Here is a 20,128-nt window from a genome sequence, read left to right as displayed (position 1 = left end):
AACGCTCCGCCCACATGCCAACACTACTCGTACAACTAAGTACGTCCTCCCTAGTTGCCCTACGCTGCAGAAGTCCGGCCAAATTCAAACTCCTGCTACGCCACGACGTCCCAACCTTCATCAACCTCTCTCCTGTAGCACCGACATCATGACTTCAACTCCAGAATTGCGTGAGTCATGGGACTCTCCATGCGAATACAGAGTGCGATTGAAAAAACAAGACAAGAACGCGGCGCATTAACAAAAACGCAGCGAGAGAAGGCCACCGCGCTCCTTCGTACAGGTATTGTGGTATAACTACCTTCGTCCCGACCACTCGGAACGAGAGGGGTTAGAGGTAAGGGAGCGCGCGCCGCTGGGTAACCCACGCGAGCGCAAACCGTACGGAAGGACTCGAAAAGAGGGAAGGCTCACGTGGCCGGTGACGCGCAGCCGGTCGGTGGTGTTAGATCCGGACGGCCGGTCACGGGTTAGAAGCCTGAGACTTAGAGGTAAAACCGGACGGAGTTAGCAAAAAGCCGTAAAGGGAAGGGAGGCGAGTCTGCCCCCCGTTTACTGGAACGGGGCAGGTGCCCCCGGTCTTAACCCTAAGTGGGACGCCAGAACACCTGTCCCGCTACAGTAGCTGTTACTTACTGTATACCAGCTACTGTGCTAAAATGGCCAATTTGTGCCATTAACTACTAATTACTAATTACTTACCGTTCGGATCCTACACGTGTAACCAGCGGGGTACCACTGTACTCCGCACCGGCCGTGTGCTGTAAATATAACTCCTTACCGTTCTTCTCGCGCTTACAGCCCATCGTACTGTATCCCGGGGCGGCAGCGGTGGTGCGATTGCCTTCGCGCCGTTGTACTACAGGTATGAAAAGGTCTGTCGTCGTGAGAGCGACACTAGTACCCCGGGCAACAGTAGATCGCATTTATCACGCTCCGCAAGAGCATGAATTGAGAATCGTCGCCCTCCTATCTCTCGAAGCCCATCGCAGAGAATGCCGGCCAGTTATTAGTGAACAAGAGTCTAGTTTGATTAAGAAAAGGATTTTGTATGGAGCTGAAAAGGGATTCGCACTTTCAAATAGTGATGTGCCGAATATTATGACTGAGATAGCGTCTGATGGGCGTACAGGATTTGGCACATAATCTGGCAGCCCATCTTAAGACACCGTCCGGTACTGGCGGACAGTGAATAGAGACATCACTTACCGAAAAAGTGAGAACTACGTTGTGGCAAAGTTGGCGGCTGAGAATTTTACACATATGTCAACGTTCTCTGAAGCATTGAAAAAAGTTCAAAATTCCCATCCAAGCATATTCACGGACCCGACGCAGCTTTGTAACCACGAGACAGCTATACAACGCCAATATGGATTGAGAACTAAAGTACTTGAGTCCTCGCTTTATAATCATGGCGGGTTATGTGGCGTGTCAAGCTAGAAAAAAAACAAGCATATTACAATTTGGGTGGCTGTTCTGCGTCTGGTCACAAAATACCGCCCTTTTCATTGTAGAGGGTAAGAACGTAATGAGTGGATGGATCTTGCCACTCCAACAGACCGAAATAACATGCCATTCCCTTCAAATCTGATGGTGGTGACATTGGCTTACAGTGATATCACTGTGGATAGATTACGTTGAGCTTCGAAAAGACTTTGTTATGGCCAATGAACTTTTCATTTCCCGACAGGTTTAAGAGACAAGAACCAAATGCGGTGTCATATGACCCGAAAAGATGCCAGGCAGCTTTAGTAAATGTCGCAAATAGAACTCGCAACCCCGACAATCAGACTTTTCGCAAGCTCAAAAAACATTTTGGAGGCAGCAAATGACCCCACATCAGCACTCCGTGATGTTGAAATATTGTTGAGCAAGAGCAGGAGTGTGAACAAAATCCTTATGATAAGCACACGTTCCTCGAAAAGTAAGAGTTCGACCGCAAGTCGTCCGAAAAGTGTTGATTTGCAAATAGGGACACCTGCTCTCTATCTGAAATTGGACGAAGTAATTGAAAGCCGAAAAGAGAGAGACGTAAAACTAGCTACTGAAAGGCGACTCAAAGGTGAGAAGAAGGCAGAACAGGAACGCAAGCGCGTACAGCTGCGATTGTCGAGTGAAAATGGCCGTGGAAAGTCAACGTCGGGATCAGTAAACCAGATCCCGCACGCGACGAGCATTTGTCGCCCACGTCTGGGGCGAGGTACGGTGCGGCAATGAGCCGTACACTCTCGAAGCACGCCTTCAGGAAGGATAAAGGCGGTGAAGATGAGATGGTGCAATCTCTGTTGTCGCTTTCCGGTTCATAACTAAAATTACCAAATTGCCCTTTTTCTCATTTGAGCCCTTTCTGCACGTGTGTGAAAATGTCAAATGGCTTCAAACAGGTTGTTTTCGCCCACGCCCCTTCGTCGTCTATGGCACATGGACATCCCACTGGCTGTAGCAGACGCTTTTTGGTAGCCCAGGATAGTGCCATAAATCACTTGCTCCCTCAAAATAATTACCAAAATGCCCCCTCGGGGAAGGGTACCCGTGGTGCCCTTGGAAGGGTACTGTACGTTTGTGTGCCGAATGAGTGACTTCGGCTAAAACTTATGATGATTTTCCTTGTTAATATTTTTCAATTTCCCGGTTCTTTTTCGCGCCCTACAGTATATTCAACAGCAAGGAACGGATCACCCTCCCCCCCTCCCCTCCATTGCGCGTAGCCGTCACCCTGTCCTTTCTGGTCAACCCACAGCAAGCAATGTCCTCCTCCCCTCCAAATCCCTCTCCCAGTGCAGCCGTCAAGAGCGAACAACCGCTTGCCATATCTGCTGGTTCGGAGGCTTTGGAATACGTCCCAGCTCCTTCCGTTAATGCGAAAAAAGATCAAACACCTGACACAGTCGCCCAAGCCCAGCCCCCTGCAGACAAGAAAGAAGAGCTTGCCTCTTCGCCAACAGCGTCAAACCTTCCAGAGCCCGACATGAGTACTACCGATAAGGAAAAAGACGAGAACGCTAGAAACTCTGCTGAGCAGGCCGCGAAAGGTCAGGTCCCAGAAATAACCCAAGCGGAAAGCAAGATAGAATCCGAGACGGAGGCAACGTCAGAGAAAGTTGACACTCAAATAACCCCAGGAGAACGAGCGGAAATCCCGCCCTCTACAAATGTCCACACCGCAATGGATAGCGAAAAGAATGAAGTGCCGACCCACTCGCCCACAGGGAACGGCGCCGCCGCGCCCTCTTCGACGCTAGCTGATAATTCCGACGACAAAGCCACTAATTTGACAAGCGCAAAATCTGCCGCGCAAGCGTCTGATTCGCCCTCTGAAACGGCGGCCGACAATCCAAATGAAAAGACTTCTGACGCGGACGCACCAGAAGAAAAGAAACCGTCGGAGGATGAACTGCAGCAATCCGCTTCAGAAACACCTAATGCTGAATCGTCGGCCCCCAGCACTTCATCCCGCAAACGCTCCCGTCGTCTCTCTACAAAGGCATCCGCTTTATCTCCTGTTCGCACTCTGCGACCGCGAGCATCTACGAAGCCCCTGAATGTAGAAGCAGATGCAGCTAGACCGGACGCTCAGGCCGTCACCGTTCCAGAAATTGTGAAAGCCAAGAGTGAGTCTTCCGTTCCGAAGACTGAGCCTTCCCTTCGCGAGAATGAAACCGATGCGGCTGCCACTAATGCCAATGATGCCAATACTGGAGAGGATGAGACAGATGACAAACCCCGTCCTGTCATGACTGAAAAAGGATTGAGGATGGTCGTTGGCGATTCTGTGTTTGTTACCGCTGATCAGCTTGAGGACATCAAACGACAACGCATGCGCGGCAAGAACTTAAAACCCATCGAAGAGCTCACGTTTCAGGACATTCTCTCATACAATAGGGATCAGCTCAGGTGCTATTGCTACATTTACTCCACCCCCAGGAGAAAAAAGAGTGAAATGGAAGTAGACATGGCCAGATTCGTGTCCCTCTGGAACGAAGGCAAGCCAGGCTTCGTTTTCGCCGAGTATATCCCGAAAAACTCTGGCCGTATGGACGCGTCAGCCTTCGTTCATCGTTTAACTACGAACGATCGCAGTAGTGCTTCACGTGCTCAGCAGTCTGCTGGAGGGCAAAACTCAACAGAAGCAATGAAGGGCTTGCCCGCAGATAACACGCCAGGAAAGCCGATCGGTGGGGCCCACCCGAAATCTTCGACAAAAACACCGCCACGAACATCTGTTCGAGCTTCACCACCTGCCGCCCTCCCAGCCTCAGCAAAGCGTCCACCTCCTCGACCAGCGAGCATACAACCATCCCCGATCAGGCCAAACCTTCCTCCCAGACCACCAAGCTCCGAGAGATTAGTTGGAGCACTGCCAACTAACCAGTCCTCTTTTCCGACTCAAGCATCTGGCTCCGGTGCTGGCAGAAATAGCGCTGGTAGTTCATCAAAGAGTGGCAGAACCTCGATGCCTGTGCAAAACATGCCGCAGGGGTACAACACATCCCATAAGCAAAAAATGCATGCGCGCACAGCAGGTATCAAGTTCAAGGCTGCATATAACGGGGCCGGTCCCGCTATCGTTCATATCGTAGAGAACGCGGCGGCATACTTTGAGGGGAAAGACTCTGCTGAAGTGATATCAGATCGCGCAAAATCGTACGAACGCTATCAGCTTAACGTGGACTTGTTGACGGAGATCTTCGATGGTCCCCTATCTGATTTTGAAAGCGACGACAACTCAATTGTTAGCCCTGGAAAAGAAATTGGGCATACTGAGATCAGAGCGGAGGGAGAGGCGGTTCTCAAAGATGTCCACATGGTGGATGTGAATGGAAACGACATCAAAGCACCAGAGGAAGTTGTGTCCCAGCAGCTGGCAAAGCGAATGGACGCAAAGGCGAGGGGCGACGTTAATATCGACATGGAAGCGTGGGAACAAGCCTACCGAAAGGCTGAAAAACTTACCCAGGAAAGCGACAGAACAAATATGCGTCTATTTCAGAGACTTGAGAGGGCAGAGAGTGAACAAGAAATCGAAACCGTGAGACGTGATTTTGAGCGAGAAAACGATATCCGTTTACCTGGTGCACCACCCCCGCTCATACGCCGGAAACTCGATAAGTCTTTGCCAGCTATGCAAATGCCAGACAACAAGTGCAACATTCTCAGATTCAAGGTGGCCTGAAGTCCATACAATGCCCTTTGCTCTAAATGGGCAGGTACGCGCGGCCACGGCACTACCGTCGACTCTACGCCCCAAAGCCACGGCCTCTAGGCCTTTGGGGTGGGCTCGAGCCTTGGGCCCGTAGTTGCCGTCGAGCTTTCACAACTGAGGGATGACCATCCGGGTTATCTATGGCCTGAAAAAGGAAACTGAGTGCTTCCCGTTCAATGGGCCGCAGCTGAGGATGCCAAAAACGAATGAGGAGCACAACTCTGTCTTGTTCGTTCGACTCATTCATGGTCTGATGAAAGAAGCTTGTGTTGAAGACTAGACCCTTACCATTTTCCCAATACCTTCGTTCACCGGCCACTTCAATCCAGGACTGCTTCTCTGGAGCGCTCAGAGCTAAATGCATCGTGAGAATAAAGTTGCAATCGTCAGTGTGCAGTTTTATTCCAGTACCAGCAGCCTGACGGGCAAAGAAGGCCTCCACCGATGGTACATGCGCTTCACTGTCCTGGAGAATGGCTGTGGTCTTAGGAAAAAGGTTGATATTCACTGGATCCCAAACCCTATCTTGTAAAACAAGAGTTCTCCAGTCTGGGCCGTATGCATTTGCTGCTTCGACTACGGGAGGTGCCCAAATATTGTTACCTTTCCTCTGGATGTCTTTTTGTTTCATAGCTTCTCTAAGTTCTGCAGCAATAGTTTCCCAGTTGTTTTCCAGATGACGAACCCACTGATAATCGTTATCGAAATCTTCTATAAACGGAGTTGCATCGAGGCCTTCGATGAAACTCGTCGCCCTTTGGTGAGTGATTTCACCCTCGTTGACTTCCAATTTCTTCCCATCTACGACATTGCGAAAAGACTGTATCACACGCGAGATGCTTTTGCCCCTGAATTCATTCTCAAGTGCTTTGAGGATCGTGTCAGCAAGAGAGACTTCGTTCCGCATATGTATAGTATTTCTGATGGCGTGCGACCGCCTTTTCACAAAAGTGAAACTGAAATTCGCATTGCGAGGACACCATGACGATCTGAGGAGATTAGGATGAAGACCAGAACTGCAGGCAGGCACGGTCGGCACGAACGTTAGTGATGGAGTTGCGATTTGATTGTTGAATTTCATTTCTCTTTGCGAGCACCATAAAGGCATAGCCCAGAGTTCGGAAATGTGTGTAGACAGACCAAGACAGGCGTGCCCCGATTCGCCGCGAACCACAAAAGCGATTGCCCCCTTTCTCTGCGTGCCTTAGTAAACGCTTCTGTCCAAAGTGATGGATAGCCGAACTGTTTCTGATATGGACACGTGACCCCTGCCACATACATATGAAGAAGCTCTATTCAGCAAGCGAGCCAAATTGGGGCAATCTCATGCACAGTCGAGATAACAAAGGGGGCTTTTCTCAAAAATTCTGGTAAAGTTTACAGAGAGGACTCGCGCAATAATGCCGAATTGAGTAATTCCACGAGTGTAATTGTCGGAATTTGCCCGGGGAGCGGGCGGGTGATCTGAAACGTGTCCACGGGGGGCGCGGGCCACTGGCGCTCTGTGCGCGAGGGGGGGCACAGGCCGGTGTGGCGCGATGTGCAAGGCAGGAGGACGGGCCTTTTAGTTTGCTGCGGGTGGTGCGGTTGGGTTTGCTGGGGTAAGTTGTTGTGTGTGGGGACGAAGACGTTCACCGTCTTCGTCCTCAACCTTTATACTCCCACTCGACGCCAAGTCGAGTGGACTAAAAGTGTACTCACCCCCCCCTTTAGTGGGGTNNNTCCTTGGCCGGAGAAAGGGAGTGCTGGTGCTACGGTGAGGATTATCCCCCCCCCCCCCCCCCCCCCCCCTTTTAGTGGGGTGCTACCTATAAATGTGCCTCTATCAGGCTTAATTAGGCGTTTGCCCGTTTAGGTAATGAGGATCCTTTAGGAGGATCCTCAAGTTGTAGGTAGTTGAATTGTCTACGTGAGGTAGTGCCACCCACTAGGGACAGGTGGCACAATCTTAGGGATTACGATATTGATAGACTCTGGTAAAAGTTGTGACACTCCTCTTAAGAATAAAGTCGGCACCTTCGGGTGCCTCACGACTTGTCGATCCACTGTTCGATAGGGTGACGTAGTGTTGAATCTGTCAGTATTTGATCTAGAACAGTGCATCGCTTAACCTTTGTGAGCGCGTCAGCAGGGTTGTTCTCGGAGCGGATGAAACCAATATTCCGTAGTTCGTTCCGTTGATATGAATCTTTAACCACCTTGATGTCGATCATTAATCGTTTTTCTGTGGTAATTGTTGACTTGGTTATCACATCGAAGAGCGATGAGCTGTCTGTGAGCATCAAAATAGGAATTGGTTGGTTCGTCATTATCTCCATGTCCTTTTTGATGGCGAAAGTCATGTCGAAGGCGTCGGCGAAGGCCATAGTCTCGCTTCCTCGGACTGATCTAGAAACTCTTTTGGAATTGTGTGATGACCAATACAACGGCTGGCACTTGTTTTTCTTGTCAGCCAGGAACACGATGTACCCAAGTTGGGACGTTCCGTCATGGTTGTTGCTATAGGCAGCATCCGAATACGTTTGTAGTCGGAGAGAGCCTTTGTCTAACTTTGGATAGAGAAGTCTCTGTTCGGAGGTTTTTCTGATATGACGAACAACGGAGTTGAGAAGCTTTCTGTGGGTTGACGGATTTGAGTTGAACCTTGTTTCGGTGACTTGCGTTGATTGAGCGACAGCACATGCTATATCAGGTCTGGTTTGTAGAAGCCACATTAGCTTCGCTCGATGAGAGCTATACTGCGCAAAGGTGACATCCTTAGGTAGAGAATCAACAGTCTTGATGTAGCGTTCTTGATGGATACAGAATCCGTTGCTGGTTGTCTCAATATTGACACCGCTAAACTGTATCCTGTCAAATTCTCTATCTCTACACTGAAACCTCTTCTCAATACTTTGACTTAGCTTTAAATACTTTGCGTCTCCGGCATGTAGACAGTCGTCGACATGCGTAGCACACAGACCGGCGAGCTGATTCGCAACCTTCTTGAAAAAGAGTGCACCATCTGTGGTACTTGCACTCATTCCAACGTCTTTCAAAATGTGGTCTCTTAAGGTCCTTCCCCAGTAATCTCCACTATCTGCGAGGCCATATAGTGGTTTTAACAGCTTAAGTAGTCGATTGGGACCAAGTTCAAATTCTGGTGACGGCTTAATGTACACATCTCTCATTAGCTTCTCTGCACTTTGAAGATAAGCCTGCATAACGTCAGTTGAGAATAGTCGGAAGTCAAATACTGCTGCTAACCCTATTAATATTTTGACTGAAAACTGTCTGGCCGTAGGATTATCGTGAACTAAAGAAGATTTCAGCTTGTCAGCGTAACCTTGAACAAAAGAGCGAGCCTTGTAGACTTCTTTGTTCGTACCGGAGTCCTTGATTGTTAAGACGAAGCGGCCTTCCATAATGTTAGCATTACGTGGTACTTCATCATTAGTAACAATTTTCCAGGTCTCCCTCTTGATGAGTCCTTCTATCTCCTTCTTTTTAGCTGCAGAGAACTGGCGTGCTCTAGGGTCACTAGGTTTGATTTCTTCAGTGATAAAGGAAGAGAAGGGAGTCTTTGGAGCAAGGGGAGAACGGAATATTCTTGTTTGATAGTGGGTAATCGGACTGTGATCTCGGTAATATGGTTTGAGTTGGAAGGCGTTGAACATTTGCCTGTATGTTCCTTCCCTGTTCTGAATAGTTATCATTCTTCCTTGAACATGCATAACTATAAATGGTCCTAACCAGTTCTTATCCTGTTCACTAAAGACTAGTACTTCGTCCCCCTAGTTGATATGTCCTATCGGCTGCTGGAGGTATCTGTCTTGTTAATGCTGCTTGTATTCTTCTTTCGGCTATGATTGCATTCATTTCCATCTGAGCAGACGTCAGTAGTCTCATTCGTTCTTCTTGTGTTGGAAGCTCAGTGCTGATGATGGGAAAACGAGGAGTTATCCCGAAGGCGAGAAATGAGGGTACAAGCCCTTTTTCTCCGATTGTGTCGTCCATAGCTTTTACCGCTATGCTGAGAAGAATTTTATTGTGTGCTTGGGGGTAGTCAGCTCGCACTTTTCTGTAAATTCTTCTCAGAGGTTCGTGGAGTCGCTCTCCGATTCCAAGGGAGCTGTGAGCTTTGACTCCGGGAATTCTGAGCTGAATGCCGGCATGGTCAGTGAGTTGGCGCCAGCGATCAGAAGTAAAGGATGATCCTTGGTCAACTCGGAGACGGTTTGGGTAACCGGTGTACATGGTACATCACATTTGAATGAAGGCTAACCAAATACCTTCAACACTTTAGTCGAAGTCTTCATCGAGGAAGGCAGCAGCTGAGAAACGAGTAGCCGTGTCGACGATGTGGAGTAAGGCCTTTCCGTCTAGGAACATGAGGTCCATAGATAGTTCTTCCCCAAACTTAACGGAATCCTCCGTTGGAAGGGAGGCCTTGAAACGAATGGGGGTTGGTCCCAAGCGCTGACAAGTGTCACACGCTTGTTTAATCTGGTCCAGGACCTGTTTGGTTTCCTGGTTCGTTTCGTAAGGTCGAGCCATGCGGAGCAGGTTGTAGAGTTTATCCGTGGCAGGATGGGAGAATCCTCTATGAAGGCGCAAGAGTTCTGGAGAAGAAAAGAATATGTGCTCACGTTTTGGCCATTCGAGATAGACATGGCCGTTCTTGCGAAGCAGAGGAGTTCGTAGTTGCAGTTGAGGACAATGAGGGTGATTCGTGATAGTGTTGACGAATATTCCGTACTTATCTAGTAGATCTAAGCCTATTAGTAGTGGTACGTCTGAGTTAACTACATCTACTTGTTCCATGGTAGCGTGAGCGTCCGAAAGTGGTATCGTAATGGTCAAAGAGCCTAACGAGGGTTGACGGTCGTTGCCAAAGCGATAGCGGTTGTTGTTGGAAACGAGTCTAAACTTCGTGCCAGTGTATCGACAGTATGCCTTAGCCTGTCTTAAGCCGATTACTGTGCGTTGTGCACCAGTGTCAAGACATGCTCCTTGCCAAGGAATCCTTTGAGTTGAAGCAATGTGGCTCTGGTTGTAGACAACGAATTCGTGGTGACGTGGTCTTCTTTCTCTGTGGCGTGGAAAACGAATAAGGCGACTTATCGCAGAACGACGTTCAAGTTTAAACTTGCATCTCTTTTTAGCGCGGACAGTTTCAAAATAAACAGGTTGAGGTGTATTATCTTGGAGATGGGAACTGTCGCTCGCTAAAAATCCGAAGGATCTATAGTCCGATGAGAGTTGGTCTTGTAGCCGTAAAAGGATTCGTTTTTCACGTGGTTGTTTACAGCTTCTTCTGTCTCGTCGGTGTCACTGTCAGTCACGCTGTCAGATTCATCTGAGTGTTGTGACTCAGAACTGTTTGGGGCATTTGGTTCTTCGAAGTCTTCGAAACAAGTGTCATTGTGGTGCATGATGTCTTCCACTTGATTACTAAGTTCATACAGTATGTCCTTGACGTGGTTAGGGCGCGCTTTGATCATGCGTCGTACATTGCGTATGACAGAGGCGGGTTTAGGGCATTCTCGGATGAAATGATACTTGCTACCACAGTTGTGGCAGCATCGTACGTTCCCAAAACGGTCTTTTCCGTTTATGGAATCCTTAAAACGTTTGGACGGTCCAGAGAAGTTGCCACGAGGATTTGACGAGGAGGATCCAGGTCGACGGGGTATACCGTATGTATTTTGTCTTTGGAAATGTATGCCGGGGAGGGTTGGCATCATTGACGGCGTTCTGAGGGGTCACGCTTACGGCTTTCGTTCTGTTTCTGCTCTTGGAGCCAAGCTGCATCAAGTGCAGTATACATCTGCTGAAAAGTCCAAGGCGGCGTGGAAGCAAGGCTTTGAGTCAGAACAGGCTTAGCCCATTCTGTTCCTATCACGGCGTCGTGAAGGTACTCTGTCTTATCGGGATCTGATCGATGCGTTTGGAGCCCTTGTGGTGTGTACCGAGTGATGGTTTCGCGAAGTTCTTCTAGTGCTTCGCTGACGGAGCAGTTTTTTGTCTTGAGAATCTGTGACAGGCGAAGATTCTGCAATAATTTTGTAACTCTGTTCTGCCGCGTAATGCTGTTGAACTCTTGAAGCATCCGTTGGACCGCTGAGTCGAAGGATGCTTGGGTACCAGCAATAGAAGTGCGATAGAATCTTTTAGCTTCGCCATCAAACACATTGTGAAAGTATCGCAGCTTCTGCTCTTCGTTGACGTTATAATCATCAGCGGCGTCGCAATAGTTATCGATTACCTCGTTGATATCTTCACCTATTTTTCCGGAATAGCGTTCCTCTCTTTTGAATCGAGAAGCAATGTTATGCGCTATCTTTGAGTCCATGCTAAGATGAGAGGTGGGTTGGCTGCTCTGGTTGCTATGGTTGACCGACGGTGATGTCGAAGAGGAAAGACATGCAGACAGGTTCGCGTTGGCAATAATGCGGTCGGGCACATCGGTGAAGAACATGTCGACCAGGCCATACGCAATGCGGTTACTTCGAGGGTGAGGGGTATATTGTAGTCCCTTAACCGTGAGATAATCCCTGAGAATGCGGAATAGCGTGGTGGGTCCTTTCAGTAACTCGCTTGAGTATAACACTTCGGGCGGGAGGTCGTCACGGAGGGTGTTGACGCATTCTTCATTTGAAAGTTGAGGGTCTTGGGAAATGACAGTCGCTAAGGCGGCTTTGATGTCGGCTTGCGTCGAGGAAGACGGGCGGTAGCCGTCAAGGGTTGCCCTTATTACTTCTAACGTTACCATAGTAGCGTAAATGCGTAACGCTAATTTCCCAATATACTGAAGGTAGTAATATGGAAGAATACACACACCTGTTGTGTCCAAATATGTCACCTCGGATACGTGTCCAACTGTGTATCCTTAGATACGTGTCCAGTTGTGTGTTCCTAGATACGTGTCCTACGCTTGACAAGTGTATATAGCTATACACGCGTATATAAGGCAAAATTAACTTGAAGAAGTACAGTGCAGCACACGTGTATTGGTGGTACACCTGTACCTGTGCGCAAACGTGTACACGATTATGTAGGTGTAGGTTGTGTTTTGTGTTGTGTACTCTTCAAATCGATGTCGACAAGTGTCTTTTTCAAAGTTTTTAGGAATTTAATTCCTGACGTTGAGATTTAGTCAAATTTAAATTTGCGCGCGTAAAATTTTAATTTTAATTGAGGCGGGCCTCTCGCTGACGGCGGGCGTTCCTAAAGTGGATCCGGGAGCGATTTTGTGATTCGAAATTGTGTCTGTCGGCAAACGGGAGATCACAGAGCTGACAGTGTAGGCGCGCCGCGAGATCCTGGAGGCGGATTTGTGCGCGCGCATGTCGGCCACTCGCCTCGTGGAAGGACAGTTGTAGCCGCGAGGTGAAAGAACGCGCGCACGGGCGACAAGTGTACACCGTTCTATTGCGGGGAGGCGAGTTGCGTCGGCGACGTGCGCGCTGTTCTGCCACACGCGCGATGTAGCGTGCCCGGAATTCGGATAGCGGCGACGGTTCGTCCTCGTCGACTAAATCGATGGTCGACGAGGCGGAGGAGGCGGAACGGGCGGCGGTTGTTTCGTCCAATCGGTAGCCGTCTGCCTCTATCTCCACAAGGGGCGGCGCCTGAAACTCACTGTAGTCTGAGTCAGTGGCGAATGTAGAGGTGGCAGGTGTCATTGGGCGAGAGTTCCGGTCGGCGGCGGCGGTGGCGGAATCTAGATCGGGGGCGGCGGAGTCGCGATCGGCGGCGGCTGAGTCGCGATCGGCGGCGGCGGAGTCGCGATCGGCGGCGGCGGAGTCGCGATTGGCGGCGGCGGAGTCGCGATCGACGGCGGCGGAGTCGCGATCGGCGGCGGCGGAGTCGCGATCGGCGACTGCAACAGCAATGCGTCCCCTCTTGGCAGCAGCTTCTCGTAGTACAGCTGGATCGTTGGCCGCTCGTTTGAGCCGTGCCATAAAAAGTACCAATAAATTGGTCACACGTGTGCACGTGCGTGGTATTACACACTAGCAATTATTAGACAGTAATAAATTGGTAGTGTGTAAGGAACCCATAATTTTCTTGAAATTTCCAGGGGGCTTTGTCCGTAAACTTATAAGTGTCGGAATTTGCCCGGGGAGCGGGCGGGTGATCTGAAACGTGTCCACGGGGGGCGCGGGCCACTGGCGCTCTGTGCGCGAGGGGGGGCACAGGCCGGTGTGGCGCGAGGTGCAAGGCAGGAGGACGGGCCTTTTAGTTTGCTGCGGGTGGTGCGGTTGGGTTTGCTGGGGTAAGTTGTTGTGTGTGGGGACGAAGACGTTCACCGTCTTCGTCCTCAACCTTTATACCCCCACTCGACGCCAAGTGGGGGGGAATAAAGGTGTCCCCCCCCCCCCCCCCCCCCCCCTTTTAGTGGGGTGCTACCTATAAATGTGCCTCTATCAGGCTTAATTAGGCGTTTGCCCGTTTAGGTAATGAGGATCCTTTAGGAGGATCCTCAAGTTGTAGGTAGTTGAATTGTCTACGTGAGGTAGTGCCACCCACTAGGGACAGGTGGCACACTCTTAGGGATTACGATATTGATAGACTCTGGTAAAAGTTGTGATAGTAATGCAGGGGTTTCTCGGTGAACACAGATTAGCATACCCTGCATTGCTGTTAGACAGCTGTCCAAGACAGGGATCAAGTCGACGCAGCCAACGATGCCCAACAGTAAACGGATCAACATTTCCGACATACCGCACAGATCCTTTCCGTCTTACTCGAGTGAAACGCAAGGGCACCAACACAACCATAACGCAGCATGAAAAGAAGAGTTCGTGTTTCCCTTGCCGAGAAGCAGGACATAGCTACCAATATGATACAAGGAATACGAGCTCCCTCAATCATGAAAGTGTATGGCTGCTGCGAGCGCACAGTCAGATCGACCAAAGACAGAAATTGCAAATCCTCAAACTCTCTTGTACTTACTGCACTTCATTAAACACCAAAAACATTGAGGGCATCTCGATCTCCACTTAACAAACGTTAATGGACTTTACGTCCATTTCTATATCTGCACGTATGCCCGTGACCCGTTATGTCTTTCAAATGAAAGCGATGATGCTCTGCACTGTCTGTCTAACAAAATAGTAGTTTAGAAGGGGAAACAATAATCTATAGAACAGTTTACTGATTCGGAAGGAAGTGTAGCTGCATCTGTGCGACTGCAGTATGTTCCCGTTCATTTTTAAGTAGATAGTGTCCACATTGTGGTTGTTACCAGTAAAATCGCTGAGGTACTCCAAAAACGTGGTCCACGCTCTTTAGAGAACCTCTATAACGTCGATGAGACTGGTTTGTCTTGCAAGGTGTTTCTTAAAAATGTATATCTCTATGCATGAGAACTGCAGGACTGTGCGGGGGACGAACAACAAAAAAGGCAAAATACTGCACCGTTGTCTATATTTTCACTAACGCTAGCGGAACATTGAAGCTTTCTGTGGATGTAATTGGCACAGCCAAAAATCCCAGATGATTCAAATTTAGAGCGTCTCCACCAATAAGTCTCCTTGCCTGTCTTACTTCCACCTAAATAACGCTTGGTCGGATACCCCAACAATTCCGCAGTGGTACTACAATGTGTCTCTACCATTTGTTGGAAAACATTCGTCAGACAAAGTTACTTTGCTCAAGGATAATTTCGGTCCCCATGGGACAGGCTTGACAGAAATTCAAGAACAGGTCACTATTCGTACACTGCTTCATAACTGCACTGCTCGGCACCCTATAGATGCCGGTATAATTGCGCCGTGGAGGATGTGGTATGAAGATGAATTATTACAGCGTATACTAGAACATTTGAAGAAGAGGAAGACACTCAGAAATGCGGCGCCAAACTCGAAAACTGGCATCAAGTTGATTGTGCAAGGGTACGATCGTCATTTGTCAGAGATGTACGACATGATTCGTATGTCTTGGAGGCGATAAGTGAAGAGATCATTGTGAGATGTTGGTTGAAATGTGATGTAATACCGTCCAGACCCGAGATAACTTTGATCTCGTATTACGAAACAGTTGCTCGGACAGGGAAGCTTCCCAGGGATTCGGATTTTGAGATGCTTGTGACTACGTTTCAGTATTTGAAAGTACACTTACCAACAAACGCCCCATTGAATGAATACTTAGGCGATGTGACTGACATGGGTATTTCTGGTTGGGCCAATATTGAAGAGGCAGAAGAAGTGAGGGAATCTTTTTTCAATGATCTGATGGACGACACAGAGATGGGCTTGCTAACAATTAAAACGTGGACGGATGTATCCGAACTTGAAAACACAATTGAAGAGGGAACTAAAGAGATAGAATCAAATGACTATGTTATTCCAGATTTTGAGGAAGTAATTAGCTGTTTTAAGGGAGTGATGGAAATTGTGAATAAGTCTGGTATCGAGTATTCAATTCGTGCTGCACACGTGCAAAACGGGCGTTGGTGGCTGCACACGCAGAGTAAAGTCGTTCCAAGAGGCCCCAGGCGCTCGTAAATGAGTATTTTGTGTTACTGCATTCTTTAGTGTAAGATGCGAATATCGCATGTTGTTGGAACCTTGCATGGGGGTACACTAGACGATGATGTTGTCTGTACAGTACTCTTGACGAAGGACTAAGAGCTGCGTGGAAACTTGGACAACTGGTCCACGAACCAGAACTGGAGGACATGCGCGCTCTTGTAGGGAATCGAAGACGCGAGTGATTCAGTCCCCGAAGTGAAACAAGGACAGCACCTGACGGCATGAGTCGGGGCGGTGGCAGCGTGAGGTTGTCGGTTGGGCAAGCGAAGAGAAGAGAGCGAGTGCGCAGTCATTTGGCGGGCCAAGCGAGGAAGAGGGACGACGGAGGGGGTAGTGGAGAGAGGATCAGACAGAGTCGAGGCTCCTCGGGGAAGGACTAATTAACGGCCAACCCTCAGAGATACGAAGGCAAGGCAGAAAACGCAGCAATATCAAGAATTGGGTGCGGAATCCCCTCCGACAGGTTGTCCGGAGCCAGGCGATTGGGATAGTCGCATCATTACAAGCTTGTAAGTGATCGCGGTAGTGTGTTATCAGGCTGCTGTATAGTGTTTGAGAAAAGGAACAAGGGGTGCATTGTTGTGCGAAAGTCATTTGTTTGCAAAGAAAACGTTTTGATAATCCGTATCTTGGTGCATTGAATGGGAAGTTTGAAGAGTTCTCATTATCAAGCCCTGTGACAGGAGTAGTTACGGATATGTCCGAACCAATAACGCCGGCAACTTCAAGGCTAGCTGCGACAGGTGTGAGTGGCGCTGGTCAAGCCCAGACAGTTACCAAAGATGATTCAGAAATCTTTGGAAGTGATCTGGGACCTAGGGTGACTCGAGCCCTTTCAAGCGTGAGAGAATTCACGCAAGGCATGATAGAGTAGATGGGTCGGAACACAAAAACATTCGTCACGGTAGGAAATTCTGTCACCGATTCTTCCAAGGCCATGCCTGGTCCTTCCGAAAACATATAGAGATGTTCGGCTGCTGTCCCCTGCAGCCCGCCCGTTGCAAAAGAATCTGGTGAACCAGGTATTCGAGAAGCCCAGGAGCCAAGTGCAGGGCAAAGTGAAGGACCTGAATGCAGGGTGGGTGCTGGACACTAGGGAAAGCAAGCACAAACTCACACCGCAAAGCGCTATTTCTACCACCGTAGATAGCGTACAAATATATAGCAGGTCACTGGATCCGGTACAGGTCTTGAAATCCGGAGACGCGCACTTTTACGTAGCCTAGAAATCCTGGAAAAGTATTTGCCAAGGTTTTCAGGTCCGCCCTTGATGCCATCTTCGCCTGTTGGATTGTGCATTTCTGGCACAGGTCTTGCTATTTTCGTGGATATCGCATCTACTCAAATAGACTGGGACGCTGATGGACTCTGGGTGCTCTTACAAGCGCGACTATGCAATGAAAGCCATCGAAGAAGCCCTCGAGGCATGTTCGATACGATGCAGTGGAACGAGGGCAATGAATAAGTCAGTCAATTTACGCATGGATTGCGCACTGCGGCGGCAGCCCTACCAGAACGTGTGCCTGATTAAAGACTTTTCGATCGGTTCATCCAGTTTCTGGGCGTGAAGCGCGGAGACCACGCCTCCGCCATATATGAAACTTTTGAGGCGGTGTGAGCAGGGTCTCGATGGTGGGAAGGACGAAGTCAGATGGCCTCCGCGAGCCCAGATTGAGACCGGAGCACGTACGCACGATAGAAGATGGTGAATGTCGCAACGGAGAGACCCAGTCGAATTCCACCGAGTCACCAACCGTACAATCCCCAGCCACAACGGATGAGCGATTCGCTTCGGCAACCTGCTACTACTGCGGACGGAAGGACCACTTGGGTCGCTCTTGCGAAAAGAAGCGCAGCGAGAGGGCGAAGAAAGGTCTGGACGCGGCGGTGGAAGAAAGGCGGGAAGGAGACATATCCATCGCCCCTTCCAACAAGCAAACTGGAGGCTGTCCACCTCACACAGGAGAAGATTAAAACGTGGGAAGCTGCAAAAGCAGCCACAAAGACGTTGAAAGCTATTTCGTGGTCCAGCTGTGTGCAGGAGGGGACTGGGTGTGCGTCTGTAACGGAATGGGTTCCTCCAGAGGGCGTTTTCGACCTATGTGGAGGGGGCCCTGGCAGTAGGGGTAGATTACAACGCCAACGACCTCTCTCGAAACTAGCAAGTATGAGTACCGAAGACGGACGAGAAAAGGCGACCTTGTAGCGGGAGGGGGCCTGCTCGGCATACGCTTCCACCAGGTATGTGTGGAACCCTCTGGGGAGCGGGCGCTTTAGAAGTTGTAAGACGGACGAGGCCCACGCCGGACGAGTAGACACTTTCTTCCGATAGGGCCTCCTTAGACGTCACGTGGTCGCTGCTCTTCATTACCGCGGGGCCGTACTGCCTCGGTACCTAAGTACTCTGACCTCCAGCGACCGGGCAGTGCTGTAGTGATCCAATTCTACTTCGGATCACTACAGGAGAGTACATCTACTGTACCCCGCCGGGGAGTAGCCTGCACAGTGTTACACTTGGCTACGCTGTTTCTATCTGTGCTCGTGGCAGGGAGCGTACCACGTGTGCTACCTGGGGCACCTCCGGCTTACAATTCCTTCTACACCAGTTTCAATGCCAGTACAGTAGTTCTTCCTAGTCCACTTTCGCCTGCCGGGACGTAACCTGCGCAGCGGTACGCGTGGTTGCGCTGCTGCCACCTGTACTCGTCGCAGTGCTTCCACCACGTGTAGTTGCGGGGGTATCCTCTGGCTCTACAGTATCGCTCTCAATCCTCTGCAGAATCTCCCTTCGGGTCGGCTCGTCATTTCCGACACCGGCCTGTAGTGCAATACGCACCTGGAAAGGGGGGTGAAAAGAAAGGAAAACATTTGGATATGAAAAGTAGTCCGGGTTTGGGGGACACACGTGTGAATAATTGCACAGTTTTAATTTTTAATTATTTTATTTTATTTAGTTAATTAGTTGGCATTAATTTTGCTGACACTAGATTAGATCTAGAATCTAGAGCCGGGAGCTACTGTACTCGCCCCGGCGGGGCTCTATATAACTTAGCCCTTTGACCGAACAAGTCAATAAACCAACCCGAGTTGCCGGAGTTGAATGTCGCCTTGGTCGAAGTCCGTCTCTCTCAAGACGCTCCCGTTTACCTAAGCCTACGGCATCCTCTATCGCTCGGGGTTCCCTTTTCTCTTTCCTTTATTTCCCTATCCTTTTCTATCTCTAATTCTACCTATTTTTCCCTTATCTTGTGTTGGTGCCATCGGCCTCGGTTGCGACCGAACCGGTGTAGGTGTTTCGAGCCATCGGGCGACACAGTTGACGTAGCGCTGCTACTGTGACCCATTTTCTGACGGAGACCGTTGTAACGACGTCTCCCTCGAAGGGCTCCGTCGTATTACGAGCCAGTGTTGGTACCATCGGTGTCGGTTGCGACCGAACCGGTGTAGGTGTTTCGAGCCATCGGGCGGCACGGTTGACGTAGCGCTGCTACTTTCATTTCATCCCGTCGGGCTGCGTTGCGACGCCCCCGTCGAAGGCTTTGTCGCGTTACAAGGTGTCGAAGAAGCTCAACGAGCATTGGCCTTACAACCCAGTGGAACCGGGGTACCTATGTACGCGCCCCACTCCACACTCGTCGAGCAGATCTCTTCGCAAGTCTCTACCACACCGATCCCGGGCCGGGTTATTTTTTTGTGCCCCCCCCCCCCCATCAGGGATCCGAGCTATTACGAGTCGCAAGCTCGTTTAAACGGAGAAGGGAGAGTCGGACACTCCGTAGCGCTGTGCCGTCGGCAGTTCTTCTTTTTGTTGCTGTTTTTGTTTTTGCTGGACCATCAGACCGCGGTCTCTGCCCGACAGGCGCATTGCACTACAAAAGTGGTCTCCCGACCTAGAATTTTTGTTTATTGTTCAGGAGACCCGACCTAGGATTTTTGTCGACGACAGTCTCGGTCTGAAGACACACTACAAAAGTGGTCTGGGTAACGGACTCTTTTTTATTTTCTTTTTGTTTGTAACTTTTTTGCTGCGTAGGTCCGCTCGTACGAGCGATGTCAACAAGCGCACCCGGGGACGTCGGTCCCGGGGCGAGCAGAGCCGGATCGGCACGAGCGTCGAGGATCCCGAGGGGTCCTCGCACCCGGAGCCAGGCCAATACGGCCACGGACCCCGGAGATCAAGAATCCCCTACGGGGATAGCCGCCGACAAGACTGACCTCGACGAGAAGTTGGAGAAGATGAGCAGCGAAATTTGCGAAGAAGCGAAGAAAAATCTCGAGGCTGAATTAGCCCTCGTCCGGAAGCAACTGGAGTTGCAAGCATCCGAGTTCCACACCGTTTTGGGAGAGCTGTTGGCTCGAGTGGATCTCGTCGAGAAGGAGCGAGGTGAGGCGACCGACGGTCTGG

The 20,128-nt window shown here is 49.9% G+C and overlaps 3 protein-coding genes across 3 annotated transcripts; 1 reads left to right on the top strand and 2 right to left on the bottom strand.

Annotated features, from left to right (window-relative positions):
• The first annotated feature begins 2,746 nt into the window (after positions 1-2,746).
• Positions 2,747-5,173, top strand: CHC_T00007295001 (hypothetical protein). Its single transcript, XM_005710890.1, has one exon. The coding sequence runs from the start codon at positions 2,747-2,749 to the stop codon at positions 5,171-5,173; it is 2,427 nt and encodes an 808-aa protein (XP_005710947.1).
• A 64-nt stretch (positions 5,174-5,237) lies between these two features.
• Positions 5,238-6,110, bottom strand: CHC_T00007294001 (hypothetical protein). The gene has a single exon (XM_005710889.1). It carries the CDS (start codon positions 6,108-6,110, stop codon positions 5,238-5,240), a length of 873 nt encoding a protein of 290 aa, XP_005710946.1.
• A 91-nt stretch (positions 6,111-6,201) lies between these two features.
• CHC_T00007293001 (hypothetical protein) lies at positions 6,202-6,480 on the bottom strand. The gene has a single exon (XM_005710888.1). It carries the CDS (start codon positions 6,478-6,480, stop codon positions 6,202-6,204), a length of 279 nt encoding a protein of 92 aa, XP_005710945.1.
• Between the last annotated feature and the right edge of the window lie 13,648 nt (positions 6,481-20,128).

The sequence above is a fragment of the Chondrus crispus genome, genomic scaffold, assembly GCF_000350225.1.
Source record: "Chondrus crispus Stackhouse genomic scaffold, scaffold_69, whole genome shotgun sequence".
Lineage (NCBI taxonomy): Eukaryota > Rhodophyta > Florideophyceae > Gigartinales > Gigartinaceae > Chondrus > Chondrus crispus.
This window is presented reverse-complemented; position numbering and strand designations above follow the sequence as displayed.